The 22,931-nt window shown below is 56.1% G+C and overlaps 1 protein-coding gene across 7 annotated transcripts in view; it reads left to right on the top strand.

The window, feature by feature from the left end:
• AP1B1 (adaptor related protein complex 1 beta 1 subunit) overlaps positions 1-17,619 on the top strand; it is a 42,608-nt gene extending 24,989 nt beyond the window's left edge. For 4 of the 7 annotated variants that reach the window (XM_006762057.2, XM_015562875.1, XM_015562876.1 and 1 more), the window contains exons 8-23: positions 1,962-2,082; positions 2,546-2,641; positions 3,639-3,754; positions 4,074-4,239; positions 7,071-7,169; positions 7,540-7,799; positions 8,389-8,590; positions 9,370-9,390; positions 10,008-10,151; positions 11,517-11,662; positions 13,243-13,372; positions 13,645-13,729; positions 14,633-14,719; positions 14,816-14,970; positions 15,597-15,605; positions 16,471-17,619. In XM_006762057.2, the coding sequence (XP_006762120.1) occupies positions 1,962-2,082; positions 2,546-2,641; positions 3,639-3,754; positions 4,074-4,239; positions 7,071-7,169; positions 7,540-7,799; positions 8,389-8,590; positions 9,370-9,390; positions 10,008-10,151; positions 11,517-11,662; positions 13,243-13,372; positions 13,645-13,729; positions 14,633-14,719; positions 14,816-14,970; positions 15,597-15,605; positions 16,471-16,545 (1,912 nt within the window). In that variant the 3' untranslated portion in view covers positions 16,546-17,619. The remainder of the gene's footprint in view (positions 1-1,961; positions 2,083-2,545; positions 2,642-3,638; positions 3,755-4,073; positions 4,240-7,070; positions 7,170-7,539; positions 7,800-8,388; positions 8,591-9,369; positions 9,391-10,007; positions 10,152-11,516; positions 11,663-13,242; positions 13,373-13,644; positions 13,730-14,632; positions 14,720-14,815; positions 14,971-15,596; positions 15,606-16,470) is intronic. The other 3 variants (XM_006762059.2, XM_006762058.2, XM_006762060.2) reach the window with 3 other exon arrangements.
• Positions 17,620-22,931: the final 5,312 nt, after the last annotated feature.

Below are 22,931 nucleotides of genomic sequence, written 5' to 3'. Positions count from 1 at the left end.
CCGAAGTGGGTGGGGCTGAAAGCAATTAGGAGTGCCACATTAAGGGCCCAGAGCAGGAGGAAGTCTCTGGAATGATCCAGTGAGGGACCCCAGCAGCTCTGCAGAGTAGAGCTGGATGCTGGAGTTCTCCCAGCCTTTTTGGTCAAATGGCTTTCTCAGCAACTAACTCATGATCCTTGTGTGCTACAGTAGCTCCGTTGGTGGGAGTGAGGCCATGGGAACAGGCGCCTCATAGGCATTCTCTCCTGAAAGACAGCACGCGCTCCTTGTCACTGTAGCATCAGTCTGGTTCTGAGGACATTCTTGGGGCCCCAGAGATATCAGTGGAGTTGGGACATTTGTGCAGGTTTGGGAATTTAATATGGGAAAGCACTCTCAGTGCCTAGACCAGTGGCTCTCAACCTTCTGACCCTTTAAATACAGTTCCTCATGTTGTGACCCAACCATAAAATTATTTTCGTTGCTACTTCATAACTGTAATGTTGCTACTGTTATGAATCGTCATGTAAATATCTGATATGCAGGATGGTCTTGGGCGACCCCTGTGAAAGGGTCGTTTGACTGCCAGAGGGGTCGCGACCCACAGGTTGAGAACCGCTGGCCTAGACCAAGGGTTGAGACAGGGAGTCGCAGCTGCAGGGTGGGATTAGTAAGGTGCAGTGACATATGGACTCTGGTCAGTGTGAAGGGCTCCCTGGGCTATATTTAACATGGCAAATCTCTTAAGATGTTCTTTTGCCAAGGCACCACCTGGCGCAGTCCCGACAAGTGGTTGGGCAGCTGTGCCAAGTCCTGACTGCAGAAATCACGTCTTCCTGCTGCCCCCCAGCTTGGATCCTGCCACCCCCACAGGCACGATGGAGGCTCTTTGCTCTGCCAGGACCTCCCTGCAGCTTGCACAGCAGCACAGAGTTCCCAGGGTCCCTCCTCCTTCTCTGTGTGTCTTCTCCTTCACCCTCTGTCCTCACTCCTTTGCCTTCCTCTTTTCTGTTCTGGGAACGGCATAAGAGTAAGAGCGGAGGGTGGTGACTGCCATCTTGTTCCCATCCTTATTAGCATTACGTGTGTAACCTGGTGCAAGCCTCTCCACCTGTCAGCTTTCCTCATCTCAACAATGTGGGTGGTGCCAGAGGAGCAGTGACACTGGTGATGGCTCCTGTGTAGCCAGTGCCTCTAAGGCAGGCTATTGATCATCTTGCTTCACAGCAGCCCTGCTATGTAGGAGTCTGTGCCGGGGTCCCAGGACCACCCCCATTCAGATTCACTAGGACTCATGGGAGTCATGTAGTTGTCCTCCGGCTGAGATGAATTATTGATGTAGTGAGGGTACATAGCTGGGTCCAGGTGGAATCTGGAGGAGTCCATGTACAGATTTCCTTGTGTTCCCTACCTTCCACGGGGATGGGGTCACATAGCACACACGCCTCCCTCGGCAACAAAATGCAGCAGGAAAGCAGGTGTTTCGCATAGAACATATTGTTTATACAAACAGTTAATCACCTTTCTCATTTAGGGAAAGGTGAGAACACTCCCAAAAGCCGAGGTCCGGGACTCCGGGACTTTTTAAGACTAGAGACTGGGGTCTGCAGTGGTGCTGCTTTCCGGCACAGTGTCATGCTCGTTCGTTACCTGGGTGAGGTCGTAGGCGCCTGAGGCACAAGCTGGGATGGAACCAAGGCCTGGTCCCCAAGCCCAGTGCATGCTGCCTCTAGAATGCAGGCTGTTCTTGCTCCTGTTCCCTTCCCTTCCTGGATGTGGTTAGACATGCAGTGACCAGTCACCACTTTGCTCAAGCCAGTCACTAGGCCCTCTGCCCAGAAGCGTGCAGCCATGGTGGCCACTGCCTTCATGAATGTCAGGCTTCACCTCACACCCCAGAAATGTCCCCACAAATGTGAAGAGGTTTTCTCAGAACTAATTGCTTGCTTGTTGCTCCTTGGGCTGTCCTGCCCTGCCACCAGACCTGAGATCCTGAAGCACGAGATGAAAGTCTTTTTTGTGAAGTACAATGACCCCATCTACGTGAAGCTAGAGAAGCTGGACATCATGATCCGCCTGGCCTCCCAGGCCAACATCGCCCAGGTCAGCAGAGGGTGGTGGCTGCGGCATGGGCATGGGTGTGGACAGCGGTACCACCCTCGAGCTGTGGTGTTTGGGCAGGCTGCCTGATCTCACTGTTAACTGACAGTTCATCCGTGAAGAGTGCTTAGCACAGGGCAAGGGGTTTTGTAAACAAGCATGAAACAAATGTTATGATAAAGAATTTGTTCTCCCTGTCATCACTGATCCATTGAAAAGTGGTAGTTAAGTGGGTGTGTTAGCTAGGTTAACCTGAACAAGGGCTGTCCAGCCCTACCAATTAGTCCTTCCCTGCTTTTCTCTTGGAGCACCTGCCAGCTTTTCTCCCTCCCTCAGGGCTTCCACCTCTAGCAAGAGGCAGAATCTCATCCTTCTTGGGGTCTGTGCATCCCCACTGCCCAGGGGTGTTCTAGGTGGTTGCCCCACTAGATCCCCTCCAATCCCATCTTCTCTTTTTGGGCCACAGGTCTTGGCAGAGCTTAAAGAGTATGCGACAGAGGTGGATGTAGACTTCGTACGGAAGGCTGTGCGAGCCATTGGCCGCTGTGCCATCAAGGTGGAGGTAAGGCTCTGGGACCCTGTCTTCAGCTGGGGGTGAGGGAGGGGAAGGGGGCTGAAAGCAGGAAACAGGTCTGATTCTAGCAGAATCTGTCAGCTTCTTGTGGTCCAGGAAGGCCTGCACGTCACTGCTAGAGTCCCCAAGGCACCATTGTGCAGGTTTGGTTGGGCTTATTCTCATTCTGTAATCTCCTTTAGGCCTTCGAGTTGTTGCAAATGAAATGGACCCATGACATGGGTTCTCCTGCATCTTAGCTAAGCCGATGGGGCAGCCCCAGCTGGTGGTGGCCCTCGTAGACTTAACCTTCACTTCATGGAGCTTTGGGTCGGGGCCTGTGCCTGTCAAAGGTTCTGGCAAGGGCCATGCATGATTCAGCCCACCCTGTGCCCCTTTCCCCACGCTCCCAAGGGCTCTGCAAACCCCCATGTCCTGACGTCTCATCCATCCCATTCTCTGCCTAAGGAGATGCTCCTTGACCACTGAGTTGACTCCTTAAATGGGTCCACTGGAGGCTGGAGATCCTGGGACAGCTGGTCACCTCAGTCCCTTACGACATTTTCCCGTTGGCACCTGTGATGGCCTCCTGAGAAATCTCTCCTACAAGGGCATTAGCGCAGCATGTTGGAATGGGGCTGGGGGAGGGTGCAGGCGGGGGGGATGTCTAAACAGAACTTTTCTAAGCATTTTGGTTGCAGGAGACCATCTGGGGAAAGAAGTAGAATGAGGTGAGGTCAGGCTGGTGCATGGTCACTTTGCCCTCAGGGCTTGCCTAGAGGAGCTCCAAGGACTCCCACTCTCAGAAGCTCCACTGGCCTCCCCCTCAGTCTAACTCTATCTCCCTATGCCCTGCTGTTCCAAGGTACCATGGCTGCCCTGTGCTCCCACTGAGACAAGGAAGGTGGGCAAGGCAGGACTGAGCCGTTGGCCAAGGCACAGTTGTTAGAAGTTCTCTTGGGAATGGGTCCCGGGGCCTTACCCACCCTCTCCTCTTCCCACACAGCAATCTGCGGAGCGCTGCGTGAGCACGCTGCTCGATCTCATCCAGACCAAGGTGAACTACGTGGTCCAGGAAGCCATCGTAGTCATCAAGGACATCTTCCGCAAATACCCCAACAAGTGCGTGCCTGTCCCCCCTGCGAGGCTGCTGCGACTCTGTGGGAAGGAAAAGCAAGGAGCCTCTCCCCTCTTCCTTACTTCCGGGCCACAAGCAGCATTCTCAAAAGAAACCCTGGGTTTTTTATTTCTCCTCTGCTGCCCCTTCTCTGCTCCCCAGACCAAAATAACTAAAATGTAACAGATAAAACTCAGATCCCTTTACTCACCTCTTGGGGCCTTGGGTGGGGGGCATCTGTTTGTCTCTCTTGGCCCTGCTGGGCCTCCCCTGCGTTGCTGGGGCTCCCTCAGTGCTCACTGCTGACTGTGTGCTGGTCTCCAGGTATGAGAGCGTGATCGCCACCCTGTGCGAGAACCTGGACTCCCTGGATGAGCCCGAGGCCCGGGCTGCCATGATCTGGATTGTGGGCGAGTATGCTGAGCGGATTGACAATGCAGATGAGCTGCTGGAGAGCTTCCTCGAGGGCTTCCATGACGAGAGCACGCAGGTGAGCCATCACGCAGGCCAGCTGAAGCCAAGGGTGGGTCATGCCCAGCAGTGGCATCACTGCCATCCATCCTGCTCTGACACCCTCCCCCTCCCCTCAGCCTGCCGGCCTCAGGGCCCTGCCCCTGCTAATACTGCATCGATGGTGTGGACAGACAGGGAAGTGCTGTGGGGGGACAGGTGTGGCCCCTCTTCCTCCCACCGCCAGTACCTAAGGGAGGATGTGCGAGAACGGTCTGCCATGGTGTGCACCGGAAGCAGGCAAAGCGTTCTGGTTTTGTTTTCCTATTTCTCTTCGATAGTTAATACATTGATTTGGGTCAAAATTGGAAAGGTACAAAAGAACATTTATAGTGAAAACTCTTTCCTGCCCCTTTCCTGGCCACCAGTTTCCCTGGAGATCACTAATGTTATTTACTGGTTTCTTGGGGATACTTGAGAGGGAGTTTAGAATATACCAGCAGGTATACACATACCTCTATTCAGGTAAACACGCACGTATACAATCAAGTATTACTCTTTGTGGTTCTTATGTTCTATAAAGTCACCCCAAACACTGAATTAGCAAGTACTAAACCATAGCTCCTAGGAGAAATATAAAGTTGCTTAGCAAACAGTAGCTGTGTGGTGGTGGTGGTTTAGTTTAACTGCCCTGCTCTCTTTGCCTCTTGGGTTCACAATATAGTTCAAAGCTTTTATAAGAATACTTGTTTGGTATTTTGCAGTTTGGCAATGTATTTTATCTTTTTTTAAAATAAATTTGTAGCCGAAACCGGTTTGGCTCAGTGGATAGAGCGTCGGCCTGCGGACTGAAGGGTCCCGGGGTCGATTCCGGTCAAGGGCATGTATCTGGGTTGTGGGCACATCCCCAGTGGGAGATGTGCAGGAGGTGGCTGATCGATGTTTCTCTCCCATCGATGTTTCTGACTATCTCTCTCCCTTCCTCTCTGTAAAAAATCAATAAAATATATTTTTTAAAAAATTAATTTGTATTTTAGAGAGACAGGAGAGAGAGGGAAACATCGATGTGAGAGGGAAACATTAATCAGTGCCTCCAGCGTGCACCCTGACCTTTTGATGCACGGAGTGACACTCAACCAACTGAGCCATACCAGCCAGGGCGGGAACTTATTTTAGATTGTCTGTTTGAGCTCCTTGCCCTAGGCTCATTGGCCTTTCCAGCCATGGATGGGAAGCTCAGAAAGTGTTAGCCAGGGTGGTGCGTCATCATCCCAGCTTACGTCTGGCCCCTATCTGGATGGCGTCATTGCAGGAAGGCTGCTGGTAGGGGCTGGGAGGAGTTGACTTGCGGCCAGAGCTGCCAGCCAGCATAGCACACCAGGCAATGAGGAACGATTCCAGGCAGCCAGCTGACCGGGGCTGGGGGGAACTTGGTAAAAGAGTCCCTGAGTGGTGGCCATGCTGATATTGATGAGGATGATGACAGCTGTTGTGTCTTGAACAGAATACGCAGTAGGTTCTTTACATTTGTTGTCATATTGACTCTTCCATTAATCCTATGAGGTATATGCCCATTTTATAGCTGAGGAAACACACTCCGAGAAGTGAACTGACTTGTACAGGGTCACCCAGCGGGGAAGTGATAGAGCCAGAGTTCCGTTGAGGTGTTTATCTAACTCTAGCTCCAAGGCAGCTGCTAGACTTCAGAGCTCCCAAGAACCCTGAGAAGTAGGCCACGCTTCTCCCTCACTGGCTTTCCCTCACTGACAGGGTGAGTGGCTTTGGCTGCACTGCCAGCCAAGGGGTTAGAGCCAGGGCTGGAGGCCAGTCCCAGGGCCGCCCCCTGCTCCTCTGCCATTGACCCACGTGTAACCAAATCGCCAGGACTCTGGTTCATCTAATCCCACAAACAGACCACATGCCCTCCCCCTGCTACTGCTGCTCCCCTATGTACCAGTGTAATTAGCCTTTTGTTTTTATAGGTGCCCTCCTGCCTGACAGGGCTCAGGCCTGTCTTTGGCAGAACCCTGGCTCAAGAGCCCTCAGGCTGCCTTCTTGTCCCAGGACTGACAAAAATGAGATGTGCAGAGAATTGTCTCTTCAGTCAGCATGTTTTTCCTTAGTGCCCGCTATGCACTGGGCACTAGATTGCACAGTAACCAGGGATACAACTGTGACAGACATGATCTGCCCGCTCTCAAGGACTCTCTCCAGGGGACGGCATTTCCAGCCTGTGGGTCGATGCTATGAGAGTGTCAGGAAGCTACAGAAGCGGGGTGGGGGCTGGGGCAGCGTGAGATCCAAGGGGCTGAGGAGGGATTGGCCAGGTTGCCGGCAGCAGGAGGCAAGTTCAGGGGAAGGCAGCAGCCAGGTAAGAGGCGGAGGTGAGCGAGGGCTGGGCAGGGATGGCCCACCATCTGGTGGAAGCACAGCTCCTCAACAGCAGGTTGGCTCTGGGGCCCAACTGGCCTGGTGCCCTGGGCCTCAGTGGCAGCATCTCTGTTATTGGCAGGTGGTCCCTTTAAGAAGCATCCCAGCTACACATGTTGCCTTTTTAAGCTGTGAGTTCCTTGAGGCACCACGAGGCCTAGAGTCCTGAATGGTCTGGGCCCTCGGGCAGGGCAGCATCCCCTGGCCAGCCTGGGGTTGCCAAATAGTACAGTGGCCACTGCTTCCTGAGTGGTCTTGGCTGCCCAGCACTGCCAACACCCTCTGCTCACCTTAGTGTGTTCTACGGCCACCCCCAAACCCGGGAAAGCTAGTCTCTGCTTCCAGGGCCGTCAGCACCCTTTCCCTCTTCAAGGCCTTCTTTGGGTTTCTTACTGTCCCATATGAAGCCCCTTTTCCCTTGTCATTTCTGTCTCCCTGCAGGTCCAGCTACAGCTGCTGACAGCCATAGTGAAACTCTTTCTGAAGAAGCCAACGGAGACCCAGGAGCTGGTGCAGCAGGTCCTCAGCTTGGCCACTCAGGTGGGTGCCCCAGCCTCCCTGCTTCAGTCCAAGCAGCCAGACCTGGGTGGTCCTGCCCCTAAGACTGGCACCGTCGTGGGTTTGGCTCAGTCATCAACAAAAAAGATGGAATGGGGTCAGGTAGTGAAGTTGAGACAGACTGTAAATGAGCAGGGAGAGGGAAGTCATGAGAACCAGAGGGTTTATATGCAGGCAGGGAGGGCAGCCTGCAATGGATGGGAGTGGGGAATGGAGATAGGAGTGGGCATGGCCTCCTAGGGTGGGCAGGAGTGGAAAGCTGGGGGGCAGGGTGCTGGGCCGTGTCCATTTAAACTTCCCCTTTCCCGGTTGCTGTGCTCTGAGTTTCACAAGCTTCTCCTCATGCCCCCAGGACTCAGACAACCCAGACCTGCGGGACCGGGGCTACATCTACTGGCGCCTGCTCTCCACAGACCCAGTGGCAGCCAAGGAGGTGGTGTTGGCCGAGAAGCCGCTCATCTCAGAAGAGACAGACCTCATCGAGCCCACGCTGCTGGACGAGCTCATCTGCTACATCGGCACGCTGGCTTCCGTCTACCACAAGCCACCCAGCGCCTTCGTGGAGGGGGGCCGGGGCGTGGTGCACAAGAGCCTGCCGCCCCGCACCGCCTCGTGAGTGACGTGGGCCAGTTGCTGGGCGGAGCCTCCCCCTGGTTTCTCAGTTCAGTAGCACAGGTGCTCAGGCCCGAGTCTGAGAGAAAGTATAATTCCAGCAACTCTTACCGAATGCCGACTACACACCAGGTGTTGACTAGGTGACGTCGTTTGATCCTTACAACAGATCTGAGAGGTGCCCCATTTAACAGGCGAGGACAGTGGGCATGGAGAGTGGGCGTGCCTGGTGCAGCATCCCACAGCCAGGAGCTGGGCTCAGACGATTCTGACTCCAGAGCACTGTTCTCGCCTTCCTCCTCTGCCGCTCCAGGTGGTTTGGCCTGGGGACTGGCATCCAGTCTTCTCTGTAGAGTGGGCGGAGTGGTGGAAATACCATTCTCCTCCCCGTGAGGCTGCATTGCTTAGACAGCTGAGAAATGGACAGGCAGGGGAATGGGAGGAAGAGGAGGCATATGGACACCCCTAAGGGACAGTGAGGAGACCCAGGGCCTGTCCTGGGGGAGGATCCTGGAGATTGGGGACTCTGACCTCCCTGAGACCGTCTGCCCCCAACCCTTCTGATCCTCTCCCTCCTGCGTCCCCAAAGGAGTGAGAGCACAGAGAGCCCTGAGACAGCCCCTGCTGGAGCGCCCTCTGGTGAGCAGCCAGATGTCATTCCCGCCCAGGGGGACCTGCTGGGTGACCTCCTCAACCTGGACCTCGGCCCCCCAGTGAGCGGCCCACCCCTGACCACCTCCTCAGTGCAAATGGGAGCTGTGGACCTTCTCGGTGGCGGCCTTGACAGCCTGGTATGTCCTGGGAACCCCTCTAGATGCCATTGGTAATGGTCTTCCGAGGAGCAATCACTGAACGCCCTGTGTGCCAGGCACCACTGCCCGTGAAGGTGATGATGTAGCTCCCTACGTGTAGGTAAGAAAACTGGGGCTAAAGACGTCAGGAGACTTTCCCTCCAAGAGAGCACAGCTGCTAAATGGCAGACACAGGACTTAGCCTCTGGTCCTGCCACTGAGCCCCAAGAGACCTGGGGCAGGCTAGGCCAGTCCTAGTCCCTTCCCCCGAGCCTGACCCTGCAGGCACCTTGGCCCTGTAAGGCTGAAGGAGCCAGATCTGTGTCCATGTACCCCAAACCCTGCACCAGCTGCGGCAGCAGCCCAGCGGGCCTGAGAAACAGCGACAGTTCTGCTCCCCTGTAGGAAGGTGGTGTGAGACTGGCCTGGGATCTCCCTGGAACTTCTTCAGGAGCTGGTAGAGACAGTAGAGCGGGCAGCAGAACCTGTGTCACTTAGTCATGCTGGCTCAGATCCCAAGGCTGCGGCACAGGATGTGGGTGGTCGGGTCAGACCCGGGGGCTAGTGCTCATCATAGAAACAGTCTAGGCCCCTCCTAGTCCTGGCACAGCCTTGCACCAGACTTATCTTGGATGGGGCAGCAGTAACTAATCTTTTCTCTCTTTCCTTCTTTCTACCCGCCCCACCCCTCACCTCGTCTCTCTGTATGTCTTCCTTCCTGGCTTTTCTCTCTGCATGTGGCTGCCTGTTCTCTTCACCCTGCCTGCTTCTGCTTGGAGATGGGGGATGAGCCTGAAGGGGTACGGTTCAACCCTTGCGTCACCAAGCCTTCGTCCCTGCTCCTCCTGAGAGCGCTGGCCTGACATCCCAAGAGGCAGATGATGTCAAAGCAGGCCGTCCGTGCTGAGCCCTGGCCTCTGTCTAGTGTCCTGGCAGCCTCTGTCCTGGCAGTCCCCCTGCCACTGGGCCCCCAAAACCATGAATTCCTCATCCCGTCCTCACTACCCAGTGACAGTTTGCCTGGTCATCCTGAGGCTCGCTGGCCCTCTCTGTCCCCATGGCCCTCGCTGGTATCTTGGAGGGCGCACTCCCGTCTCCTTAGCACAGCCCTCCCACAGCATGTGCCTCTGGCGCCCCTTTTATCGGTGACTGAGTGTTTACAAGTGTCCCCAGCTTTCCTAGAGATCACCCCTAAGGCTTGAGATTTGCAGGGCACAGGAGAGCTCGGCCTCTCTTCTCCACCCACCTCACTCACTCTTGTTTCTGCAACTTAGAGTTGATGTCACAGAAGCCTTGTGGGACCCCCTCCTGGCCCGCCCACCCTATTTTCTAAAGAGCCAGGTGGCTACACTCATCCCAGGCCCCTGATGACCCTTCCTCCAGTACCTGCCACTGACCCCTTCTCTTTCCTTTCCAGATCGGGGGCCCCAACTTCGTGACACCTCCAGCAGCAACAGTGCCAGCTAACCTAGGCGCACCCATGGGCAGTGGCCTGAGTGATCTCTTTGACCTGACCAGTGGCGTGGGCACCCTGTCCGGATCATATGTGGCCCCCAAAGCAGTAAGTACCATGCCTCCTCTCGTGGCAAGAGCGGAGAGAAGTTAGAGACTGATGTGCGAGCTCCTAAAATGGCTCATTCCACGGAATCTGCTCAGGCCAGCGGGGCGGGTTCCGGGAGCCACAGTTTGCCAGCACCATGCCCAGGGCAGCTGGGCGCTGTGGGAGCACAGGGAAGAGGTGCTGAGTCAGGCATGGGGGTGGCAGGGAAAGGCATCCCAGAGGGAAGCTGGCGCTCAGGCCTGCAGATCAAGTCAGAGTTATCCAGGCAGCGTGGGGAGAGGGCGCCAGCCTGCGGGAAAGCCTGGAGGTGCGGGAGAGCCGGCATCCTCCAGGGAACTAGCACAAGTCCCATCTACTTGGAGCAGTGCTGTCCAGTGCCTTCTCAGTGCTGTCCAGCCCAGTGCCTCTCATTGATAATAGACATTTTATAATGCCCCCTTCCTCTCCTGTCCTTAAATGAGATCTGTGGACTGTGCACCTACCTACACCTGTAATTTAAAAAATAATCAATAAGCCCAGGTTGAGCGTTGACCCAAGAACCAAGAGGTGCCTGGCATAGGGCCAGAGTGGGCTGAGGGCTACTGCCCAGATGGCTCTGAGGTGCCTGGATTGGCAACTGGAGAGATGACGGACGTTTGCTAACAGGACATGTTGGGGAAGCTGTCCAGGAGGGCCTGAGCCTTTTGCCACTGCTGGGTGCCATCTGAGTGAGATGACGGCCTGAGAGGCACTTGCATGTCCACAGGGTGACACCAGCAGATGGGCAGGACTTTAATTCAAGCTCTTTGCTCAACAAACACTCCCTGTACCACTAGGGAAGGACCCAGGGAACAGGCTTCTCAGAAGAGGCAGCTCTTACACTTGAGACCAGGATGACAAGGGCAGCCAAACAGCAGGGGGCCTGCCAGCAAGGGGCCCTTAGGTACTGTCCTTAGACCAGTTTCCGCAATTAAAGGCCAGCCCTGCCTCTGTGGAGAGGACAGGCTGTGACGGCCAGGGAGGCCCACGGCCCTGGCGGAGGCCCAGGATGGCCTTGGGCTCTGGGCCTCAGCTCTCCTTGGCTCCTCAGGAGGCTGTCCTCGCCTTCCTCGGCCTCCTTCCTGAGTGTTCCTTCATTGACCTCTGAGTATCTGGGCCAGCCTTTGGGCACACTAAGCACTTCCCTACCCGAGCTGCTCCAGTGATGGTGGCCCCGGTGGCCCTGGTGGCCCTGCAGGGCTGTTCTCCTGCAGAGATGCACATTGTCATCCCCTGGTGGTAAAGGCAGGGAGGCCCCTGCAGGAGAGAGAGCGGAAGGACTTGGGGAGGCTGTTGAGCTTTGGGGACATGGAGAACTGCAGCCCCTCCCCACCGTCTTCCCTGCAGATCTGGCTCCCCGCCATGAAAGCCAAGGGGTTGGAGATCTTGGGCACCTTCACCCGCCAGGTGGGCTCCATCTCCATGGACCTGCAGCTGACCAACAAGGCCCTGCAGGTCATGACCGACTTCGCCATCCAGTTCAACCGCAACAGGTGAGCACCCCACGGCCACCTGCTGAGTGCCCTGTGGTGGCTGCAGGTCTGAGCTGAGGCTGCAGGGGCCTGGGCCTTTTTCCTGGTGAGGGTGGGTGTTCCTCACAACCAAACTTCAGACCAAAACTAATTTCTCCCCCGGTGACCTCTTAATGTGGACTTCGAAGTACTGGGCCAGGGGGTAGGGTTTCTCCCCTTCGACTGCCTTTCTCCCCTGCCCAGAGGTGTTTCACTGACAAATCCAGCTCCAGCCGAGGAGCCTGCCTTTGGCAACACCCCACTTAACAGGAGCTGGGGCCTCCTTCCCAGCCCTGAATCGCTCCCAGCTCTAAGAAGGCTGATGGGGAGTGGCGGCTGCTCCAGGCTCCTCATCCCCAGCAGGTCCCCTGCATGGGGGTCGGGGGTGAGTCTGCCGTCTGGCACCGTGAGGGTCTTCACGCACCGGGCCGGCGAGGCCCAAGCCCCGGGGAACTGAGCAGCCTCTCCTGATGATCCTTCTTCCTGAGTGGCTCCAGTGATGAGCAAACTGAGCCTCTAAGAAGTTGACTGAAGGGGCTGCTTCCTCAGGGAGAGCCTTCGGGCCAGTGGGTCCTGGCCCTCTGTCAGACCAGGGAGGGTGGCAGCTGCTCTCCCACTGACCCTCACGTGACCCTGGAGGCCACAGACACTCCAGGCTCCAAGGGCTGGTCCTGTGATCACTCATAACAAACTTACTGTGTTGAGAGCTTCCTAAGTTCTAGGCCCTATGCCAAGAGCTTTCCAAGTATAGTCTCCCTGGAGCCACCTGGCAGCCCAGGGAGGTCAGTGCCATCTTCTGTGAGCAGGTGATGGCCTGGGCTCAGCAGGTCACGCAGCAGCTGTGGTGGAGCCCGGAGTGCCGGGCCAGCACCAGGGCCTGAGGTTCCCCGTCATCTCCTGCTCTGTCTCCGGCAGAGCCACTCACCCTCCCTGAATCTGTGTGTCCCTGAAGCTGGGAGACTATGTACCTGTCATTCTTCTTATGAGGATAGGAATTGGTGTAATTCCAAATGCTCAGTTCATGGTGCCCATCATAACTGTACATATCTTCCCAGAGCCTGTGGCTGGGGTGACTCACACGCCTGGGGTCCTCCTGATGGGCCCCTGTGCTGCTTTATCTAGAAGCAGGCCTTTCCTGTGTGTCACTTGGGATGGTCCGCTCCCTCCTGGGAGATGGGAATGGGCAGCAGCAACCTGGGCAGGCGCGGAGTTTTCAGGTTTGAAGAAGCGCACAGACCCAAGTGTCAGATGGAGCGCTCTGAGGGGCAGGGCGAGGCTGTGCTTACCTGCGTTTGCCCAGTGCCTCGCCCAGAGGACAAAGAGGAGCAGAGATGGGCTCAAGCCTGCAGCCGCCTGACACTCTGTCCTCCTGTCCGCCAGGCCATTGCGGGCTGGAGGGTCAGGGTCAGAAGTCGGTCTTTCTGGCTTGGGCCTGGGCCTGGCGTGAGGCCGGCTTGCAGGAGAGGCTTCTTGCCAACCGGTGCCTCAGCTCTGGGGCTGGAGGAGCCCATGTGTCAGCACCTGCTCCCCTGCCGTCCTTACGGGGACTTCTCTCTCCACAGCTTTGGTCTGGCCCCCGCTGCTCCCCTCCAGGTCCATGCGCCACTCAGCCCCAACCAGACCGTGGAGATCTCCCTGCCTCTCAACACGGTGGGCTCAGTCATGAAGATGGAGCCTCTGAACAACCTCCAGGTGTGTCCGGCGGGACCACGCCCCTCATCTTTACCCGCACCCACCCCAGGGGGAGCCTGGTGGGTCCGTCTGGGCCTGTGCTGTGTGTGTGGAGCCCTGCTCTTGGCCACACATGTGCCCAGGAGGCCTGAGCAGAGGGGACAAAGGGCAGGGCTCCCAGGGAAGGCCTGTGAGGGAATCTGATCAGGTCTGGGGCACAGGGCGTGGGCCCTTCCTGGGCCTCAGAGGTGGGGGCCAGGCCTCAGAGACCGACCTGGGCCCCCTGTTCCCAGGTGGCTGTGAAGAACAACATTGATGTCTTCTACTTCAGCACCTTGTACCCACTGCACATTCTCTTTGTGGAGGACGGGAAGATGGGTGAGTCGTGAAGTCGGCCGTGGGCTCCTGGAATAGATGGATGGGTTGCCCCACAGCAGCACCAGCTTCTCTGCTGAGCCTGCACTGAGGGGCACACTTCCATGGGGGCCGCCAGGGTCTTGTCAGACCAACTGTGGCCACCAGGGGGCATGCCGCGCAGGAACCATGTCACTCCTCGGTTTTCTAGCTCTGCCCTTCCACCTTGCCTTTGGCCTCTAGACACAGCCGTGGGCAAACTACAGCCCGCATGCCGGATCCGGCCCGTTCGGCTGTTCTATCCGCCCGCGGAGCCGAAAGAGCGGAGGGTTCCCTTGCTCTCCCCTCCGCTCCTTCACCAGCAGCAGGGTTAACATGCATTAGTTCACACAAACACTCCATCCATGCTTTTGTTCCGGCCCTCCGGTCCAGTTTAAGAACCCATTGTGTCCCTCGAGTCAAAAAGTTTGCCCACCCCTGTAGAGGTTGTGCCCTGGGCCCTCGAGGCAGGGAGCCCAGGCCATGCCTCACATCTGATGCCCATCTCCTCTGCCCTGGCTGGAACCCCTGAGCGACTCATCCCAGGGCCCAGAGGACTCACTTCCAGCTCAGCGCTGCGTGGAGCACTTTGCCCCCTCATGTCTCAGTCACCACAGAAGTCCTGTAACACAGGCTGACTAAGGAGCAGGCTGCTCGGGGCCAGAGCGGGAGGAGGCATATGTGGGTGCTGGGGGGAGAGCTAAGGCCCTGAGGCAGGAAGCCCGGGGTCTTTGGGAACAGCATGGGCGGAGGGTTTGCTCAGGAGGCAGGAGCTGCTGTGGCAAAGTTCATGCCTGTCCTGTTTCAAGGCAGACCCCTTTCCTGCTCAGTGTTACTGCCCGGGGCCATGAGTTACCAAGGTCCGTCTTCTCTCCCCCTTCCTCCCAGACCGGCAGATTTTCCTGGCCACATGGAAGGACATTCCCAATGAGAACGAAGCCCAGTTCCAGATCAGAGACTGTCCCCTCAGTGCAGGTAGGACTCCTGAGCACCCCCCCACCCGTCCACACTGCCCCTCACCTACACCCAATCTCTCTCCCATCACTGACTGGGGGGCCTTCTGACCCCCAGAGGCCGTAAGCAGCAGGCTGCAGAGTAGCAACATCTTCACAGTCGCCAAGAGGAACGTGGAGGGTCAGGACATGCTCTACCAGTCCCTGAAGCTGACCAATGGCATCTGGGTGCTGGCGGAGCTGCGCATCCAGCCGGGCAACCCCAACTTCATGGTGAGGGCCCCCACTCCCGCCCTGCCAGCCTGGGGCCTCTGTCCTGGGCAGCCTCTCTTGCCCACCCCCAGGCCCTGGGGCAGCTCTGATGGAGGACACTAGCCCAGCTAGGCTAGAGTGCCTTTGAGGCTGATGTGAATGGGCATCAGAATTCTGTCCCTAAAGGATCTTAGAAAGCTTTCAACTCAGTCCCATCAAGTTACCCAAATAAGACACCAAGCTGGGTCTCAGGACGGTGATTTGGACTAGACGATTCTGTACAGTTGGGCCCTATGAGGTGGCACAGTGGCCTGCCTGAGGGCCCGCCTGCAAGGATGGTGATTCCGAGCAGCTTGTCCTTCCCAGCCTTTGAGTCAGACCCGTCAGGACATGGCTTCTGTGTGGTGCGTGGGTGTCCGGGACACCGGGCTGCTGGTCTAGGCCCCAAAGAGCACCGGGCTTTGCTTCTCTCCTGCACCCAAGTCTCTGGCAGGCATGGCCTCCAGACACTGCTCCCCGGGCCCCGCTGGCGGCCTTGGCTCTGTGGTTGGGTGAAGGCTGCAGTGGTGGCTTCAGTGATGGTAATTTCCGTCTCCCTCTGTTTGGTTGCTGCATGTCCACCTTCCCTGCTGATGCCCGTGGTGCAGGACTTGGAGGTTAGCGGATTGCTTTTCTCTTCCTCTTTCCCCTCCGTCCTCCCCAGCCACACCTTGCACACCCCGCCTCCTGGCTTGGCTCCAATGCACCCCCGGCTCTCCTGGCCTCTGCACTCTGCTGGTCCCCATCCACGCTGCAGGCAGGAGAGCTAGCTGCCCTCTGCTGACACCCCGCTGCTTCCCAACCAGGTGGCCCCCTCTGAGGAGCTGGTACCCCACTTCCCAGCACACACAGTGTGCACAGAGCCCTTAGAGGAGACTGCCCCTTGGGGCCACTGCTGCTGGTTTCTGGTGCCACCTGCCCTCCCCCTTCCTAATTGCACCCTTCAGAGAAGCAATTTTGGCAGAAGGGGTGGTGGCACTTGTCGCTCCTCTACCTGTGCTCTCCAGCTCCTGTTGCAGTTAGAGCTGAGGCCAAGTCTCTGTGCAAGAAATCAGGAAGAACCCCCAGCGCCCCACCATCTCTCAGAGCAGAAGCCTGCTCCCTCCCTGCCCCCCCAGTACCTCCCCAGGGACCTCAGTCCCCATGGCTGTGGGAGCCAGGCAGCTCTGCAGGGTGGGGGCTGGGTCTCCCTCACAGCCTCCGGCTCCTGATTCACGCTGCTTGCCATAGGGCCCGTGGCTGACAGACAGCAGGTGTGTGGGCTGCAAGTATATTTGGTCCACACCCGGCTGGCTGCGGCGGCCGCCCCCTCTCCTTCACCACACAGCTGCCCAGCCACGCTGCTGCCAGCAAGCCACGTGTGCACACCACACCTCCATCTGGCCCCCACCCTGTCTGTCCTCCCACGTGTTCCCTCCCAGCCTAGTAAATGACAGCCCCGGAGAGGAGCCCAGAGTGAGTGCGGCCTTCTCTCCCCTGCAGCTGTCCTTGAAGTGTCGAGCACCCGAGGTGTCCCAGCACGTGTACCAGGCCTACGAGACCATCCTCAAGAACTGAGGCCCTGACCAGGGCCCACCCCAGCCTTTTGCCAGCCCATGGAGGAGCCCCCTGTGGGGTGACAGTCACTCCTTCCAGGAGGGGCCTGGCAAGGCTCCTGGCCACCCACAGGGCTTCCTGGTCCTGACTGCAGGGCCCGCTTGGGTCCTCAGGGCAGGGTGGCACCCCTCCTGGAGCGAAATCTCAGTTTCTCCCAGGCTTGGAGGACCCCTCTTCCATTGCTGCTGACATTTAGGGTCAGTGAGGAGGAGACCAAAGGAGACAGAGCCAGAGCGGTCACCGAGGCTGAACAGGGAGACCCAGAGTTCTCTTCCTTTCCCGGTGCCTGAGGGCAAGTGCGAAGTTCCCTCCTCAGGCTCCCAGCCCAGGAGGCACCCTGCCCCCGTCTCTCCTGGGTTGGTGGTAGCGACCCTCCCCCACTGCCCACTCCAGTGAGACGGGCCTCCCAGGCTGTCCTGGTGTGCAGGAAGGGTCCCCTGAGTACCAGGAGGCTGCTTTGTCAATCAGGGGTTCCCATGATCTGCACCTCCTCCCCACCCCAAACTCTCTCCCTGCGTCCATCCAGCCGAGGCCCAGAAGTCATGCCTGATGGGCCACAGCCTCCCAAGAGCTGACCAGCATGGGGAGACCAGGCAGACGGCCAGAGCCCTGCCCAGGCCCCTGCTCCCTTGGCAGTTGCACACACCCCTCCCACCCCCACTCGGCCTCTCTGTCCTGAGGGCGGTCACTGCCTGTGGTGCGTTCCTCAGTGTCCCCGGGGCTCCCAGAGCCGAGGGGGCAGAGGGAGGGGGACATGGTAAGCGGGGCACCTCCTGTCCAGCGTTTCTCCTTCACGTCTGCTACCCTCCTCCTGGCCTCCCAGTGTCACTGCTGTTTGATAATAAAGAGTCTGCTTTTGGCAATCACGGCACTTCTTTCCCTTTCCCCCAAATGTCAGAATTGAACGCTGGCTGAGGATGATTTTCTGAGCCCTGCAGTAACTATATCTAATATATATAGATAGAGACTATATATTGTATGTTTACTCTTATTTTCAGAAAGAGAAAGTGAATAAAAATGATGACATCAAGCATGTCCCTGGCCAGTGTGTCAGGTCCTACCTGATGCCCTTCCGGTCGGGGTGTGGGTCCCTTGGGGTCCAGGGTTACGTGCTGAGCTCTGTGCCCAGCTCCTCCCCTGGCACTCAGGACTGTGTTTCTCTGTGCCCAGCTCCTCCCTGGCACTCAGGACTGTCTCCCTCCACCCTGTCCTTAAACACTGACTTCTGGGTCCTGCTGGTCTCCCTGGCACCTCTCCCACCCTTGATTTCAATCCTACCCGAGCAGATACCGTCTGGCCTTTTGATGGTGGCCAAGAGGGCTGACATGGTTTGGTTTCCCTCAGCTCCCTGCCATCAGGGAGGCTCCTGGGAGTGGCTGCAGGAGACGGCTCTGGCGGGCAGGCTGCGCACCAGGCCTGTCTGGGCACGCTGTCCCCACCTTGCAGCTGCAGCTGGCTGAGTGTGGGAGCTGAGCTGACAGCTGCTACCAGGGTGCTCCATTGGCCCTGGGCCTGGCATTGGCCTAGCTTTCAGGGGAGGGCAGCCAGACCCTGGGCAGGGCGTTGACGGCAGAGCTGCTCCAGGTTCTCAGGGCCTCGTGGCTGGTGGGCATTCAGCCTGCTTCTGAGGGAGAAGCAGCCGGACCTTGCCTTTCCAGCCCCAGCCACTTCCTGCAGCCTGCCCACCTCTGACCATGGCTGCCTTCCCAGCTGCCCGGGGACCAGGCATTGGCAGGGACACCTGGCCCTCCACTGTCCCACCTCCGACCCCTGGGTATTGTCATGCTGTGCTAGGGACGCAGAGCCTAGGTCCGTGATTGCACAACCCTAGCTCCACCTCACCGGAAAGTCCCCAGGCTCAGAAGGCCCTGGATACCCGGGCTGTGGGCGAGGGCAGGGTTTTGAGCCCTGGGGGAGAGAGAGGCTGTTACCCTGCCTGCCGGTGGCCTGCTGCTCCTGCCCCACTGGGGGCCCGACGTCCACCCCAACCCCCTGTGAGTGCACGGCTGGCTCAGCCATCAGGGACCTCAGAGCTTCTGTTCACACCGCTCCAGTGCCAAAGAGTTGAATGTAGGGTAGCTGTCTTCAGTGGGGGACGATGGGGAACGAGGCCCAGGACTGAGCCCCTGGGGTGAGGAGGAGAGCCGGGGAGAGGCTGGCCTGGTTGGACAGAGGACCTTGCACTGTCACCGGACATCTTGAATTTGCCTTCCTAACAAGCTGTGGCCGGGTCTCGGGCAGTTGTGGGCAGGACCTTGCCGTGATTTTGCCCTCTCCCATGCACACAGTGCCTGGCAGGATGGGACCTAGCCATCTGAACATACTCAGAGAGAAACCGAGACAGTTCCCCACATCACTGCATCAGGAAAACAGGAGGCCCAGGCTCTAGGAAAAGTGCCTTAGGAATATCCAACCCATGCCTTCAGCTTGGTCAGTCCCTCCCTCCCCTCGGTGAGGACCCATCACGTGCCTCCTTCCCCCACCCCTGGCACTCCCCGTCGTGATGTGCTCAGGCCTCCCCACTCTCAGCCTGACACCTCTCAGGGGCCTTGGCATCCTGGGCCTTCCCAGCCAGTTGAGGAATTCAACAGCCCGTCTGCCAGCCACTTACTAAGGCCTGTGGCATGACCTCATTTTACTTTATATATATTTTATTGATTTCAGAGAGGAAGGGAGAGAGAGATATAGAAACATTCATGATGAGAGAGAATCATTGATCAGCTGCCTCCTGCAGGCCCCCCCCCTCCCCGCAACTGGGAACAGCCTGCAACCTGGAATTGAACTGTGACCTCCTGGTTCATGCTCAGTCATGATGCTCAGTCACTGAGCCATGCTAGCCGGGCTCATTTTACATTTTTTAATCTTACTAATGGTTTGCTGTTTTTGTTGTTTTTAAATAATTCTTTATTATTCAAATGTTTTTGTTATTTGACGGAGTGATTCTGGACCATGGTAAGATCAGCCACACAGAGGATTGAGGTCTCCCTCCCACCCTCCCCTCGTTCTTAGTTCCCCTTCCCAGAGGCAGCCTTCCCTGCTAGATTTTGGGTTTCTTCCAGGAATATTCTGTGCACGTAAGAAAGCAAATCCACGGGTTATTTATAAACAAGTGGGAGCACACTCCAGATACTACCTGCACTGCTTTTCTTACCTAATTGTCCAAATGGACCCACTGCAGTACTCCCTGTGTGGACGGCTGCCGTTAGCCGGTGCCAGCTGGCAGACACTCAGGCTGTTTCCATCTGCTGCCTGTCCCAGCAACGGTGCATCGAACATCTACAGACATCCTTGTTGGAGCTGCAGAATCTAACCCGAGTGACTGGGCCAGAGCGTGTAAGCATTTTACATTCTCTATTTTAGTTCTTGTTTTGCAGAGGTAATTCACTCACATGACTTAAAGGATAGAAGTGAAAAAAATTTTCTCTATCCCTCCCCAAAGAAATCAATGTTACCTTCCAAGGAGATCCAATGGTGTCTAACATGGTCTCCCCCCCTTTTTTGTACACAAGTGCTAGCATGGAATACACCCGTTCTGCACCTTATATCTTGGAGAATTCCATTATCAGTCCATCACAGAGAGTCCTAGTGCCTTTTTATAACAGTGGATGGCTTTCCAGTGAGTGGAGGTACCACCAGGAACCAGGGCCCCCGAGATGTCTGTTGAGTTGTGTCTGTAGTGTTGCTAGTACAAGTGGTACTGCAAAGAATGTTCACTTTCATATGCAATCAGTGCCTGCGAAAGAAATCGCTGGGTCAAAGGTTTGTAATTTTAATGGCTGTTGCTAAACACTCTCCAGCTTACGTTCTCCCAGCCAGCAATGGATGCCTGTCCCCGTGTTCTCACACACTCAGCGTATTGATATGTGCCAAACTGGTGGTGAAAAAGTGTATCTGTGTTTTAACATCTGTTCGTGTTTTATTGTCTTAATTATCATTATTATTGATTTTAGAGAAAGAAGAGGGAGAAAGAGAGAGAAACACATTGATCTGTTGTTCCACTTTTTGATGTATTCATCGGTTGATTATTGTATGTGCCCTGAGTGGGAATCAAACCCACAACCGTGAGGTACTGGGAACACGCTCTAACCAACTGAGCTGTGTGGCCAGGGCTCATTTGTATGTTCTTGAGCCATTTGTATATCCTTTTCTATGAGCTATCTTTATATTTTTTGCCCATTTCTCTTTTGTTAATCTTCACCCAAGGATTTTTTTTCTCCATTGATTTTTAGAGAGTGGAAGGGCGAGGGAGAGACACACACACAGAGAAACATCTATGTGAGAGAATCACATCAATTGGTTGCCTCCCGCATGCACCCTGATCCGGGCTGCAAATCGAGCCTACAACTTAGGTATGTGTCCTTGACCGGAATCAAACCTGTGACCATATTTTTTTAAAGATATGTTTCTAACCTAAAAAAAATATATTTTTATTGGTTTCAGAGAGAAAGGGAGAGGGAGTGAAAGATAGAAACATCAATAATGAGAGAGGAAAACATCGATTGGCTGCCTCCTGCACACTCCCTGTGTGGGATCAAGCCTGCAACCCCTGCATGTGCCAAGTGGGAATCGAACCAGCGACCTCTTGGTGCATGGGATGACAACCAACTGAGCCACACCTGCCAGGGTGTGCCATCTTTCTTTGTGATTATTGGTCCTTTTCTTCCTGCTTTGTCATTATTTCTCCCCATTTTGTTACTGCTTTCTCCTTTTCCTTGCTGAATTATTTCTTATGTAATCTTTTAATTTCTTCTTTCTATACTTACCTGATCTTAGTTTTTGCATTTTGATCCGATTCCATCTGGGCTTCATGTTAGGGATCCAACTTCCTCTTTTCCCAGATGGTTACCCAGTTGTCTTCACACCATTTACTGAATAATTCATCTTATCCCACAGATCTGAAATGCCATTTTCTCATATACTACACTTCAGTATATATATACACGCTTTTGTGGCTTCTGCTCTGTACCAGCAAATCTGTCTATTCATGGACCACTGCATTTTTATTTTTTATTTTTGGTTAATCCTCACCCAAGGATATTTTTCCCATTGATTTTTAGAGAGAGTGAAAGAGATGGAGGGAGGGAGGGAGAGAGGGAAAGAAAAACACCGATGTGAGAGCGACACACATCAATTGGTATCTCCCACACATGCCTTGACCCGGGCCAGGATTGAACCTCCTACCCCAGGCACGTGCCTTTGACCGGGAATCGAATCTGGGACCCTTTGGTCCTTAGTAACTTCAAGGAGTACTGGTCAGGTATTTTGTAGACTCTATCCCTCCATTGGGTTTGTCTGATGTTTTTCTCAGGGTGAGACTGGTATTATGAGTTTTTAAGATCACAATGGTAGCCCTGACCAGTTTGGCTCAGTGGATGAAGCGTCGCCTGCGGACTGAGGGGTCCCAGGTTCGATTCCGGTCAAGGGCATGTACCTGGGTTGTGGGCACATCCCCAGTGGGGGGTGTGCAGGAGGCAGCTGATGGATGTTTCTCTCTCATCGATGTTTCTGACTCTCTATCCCTCTCCCTTCCTCTCTGTGAAAATCGATAAAATATATTTTGAAAAAATCAGTGGTGGCCTTCGCATCCTAGCACCTCACAGGTCCGGGCCATCGGCAGGGTCTCTCACCGCCCCTTAGCCCGGGTCACTCGGCTGAGGCGGCGGGTGCAGCTTTCTGTGCTGTGAGTGACTTTCTCCCCGGCTGTGCTCTGGGAGCAAGTCCCCAAGTGCAGCCTACACGCGGGAAGGAGCGGGGGCAGGGAGTGCTGCAGAACCATTTGGAATTCTGTCCTCAGGAGATGTGTTTCTGCACCCATCCTTCTTTATTCAATCGATTATATCTGTTTGGAGGCATAAATATTTATTTTATAATTTCGGTTTAATGCAAAACCACATTATTTTGTTGCTTGAATTGTCCAGCTTTGGCCATTGGGCGCAAGCAGTGAGTGAAACCCCCGGTCAGTGCAGGGACAGGAAAGTCTGCGTTTCCCCGGTGCCTGGGCATCTGGTCAGGGATGGGGGCCCCCTCTGCAGGAAGGAGGCAGGAGAGGAGAGGGCAGCTGGCACCCCCAGACTCCCCCAGCCTGCGGGGAAGGAGCTTCTCACTGGCTCCAGGGAGGAGGGAGGCAGGACCACAGGTGGAGACGCCGGCAGAACCCTGGGCCTTGCCAGAGGCGGAGGCGGTCAACCGGCTTCTGATTCTTTCCACCGGGTTTGGGCCGGGATGGGGCTCCGCTGCTGGCACCTGGCGTGTCCGGGGCTCAGCACCCTCCGTCCGCCCCTCCCTGCACGACGGCCATTTGACACTGGGTGGTGCTGAGCAGTTCCTCCCGCGGCCAGCAGGTGGGA

The sequence above is a fragment of the Myotis davidii genome, unplaced genomic scaffold, assembly GCF_000327345.1.
Source record: "Myotis davidii unplaced genomic scaffold, ASM32734v1 scaffold478, whole genome shotgun sequence".
NCBI classification, from domain to species: Eukaryota; Metazoa; Chordata; class Mammalia; order Chiroptera; family Vespertilionidae; genus Myotis; species Myotis davidii.
Note: the sequence above shows the minus strand (reverse complement) of the source record. Positions and strands in the feature narration are given on the sequence as shown.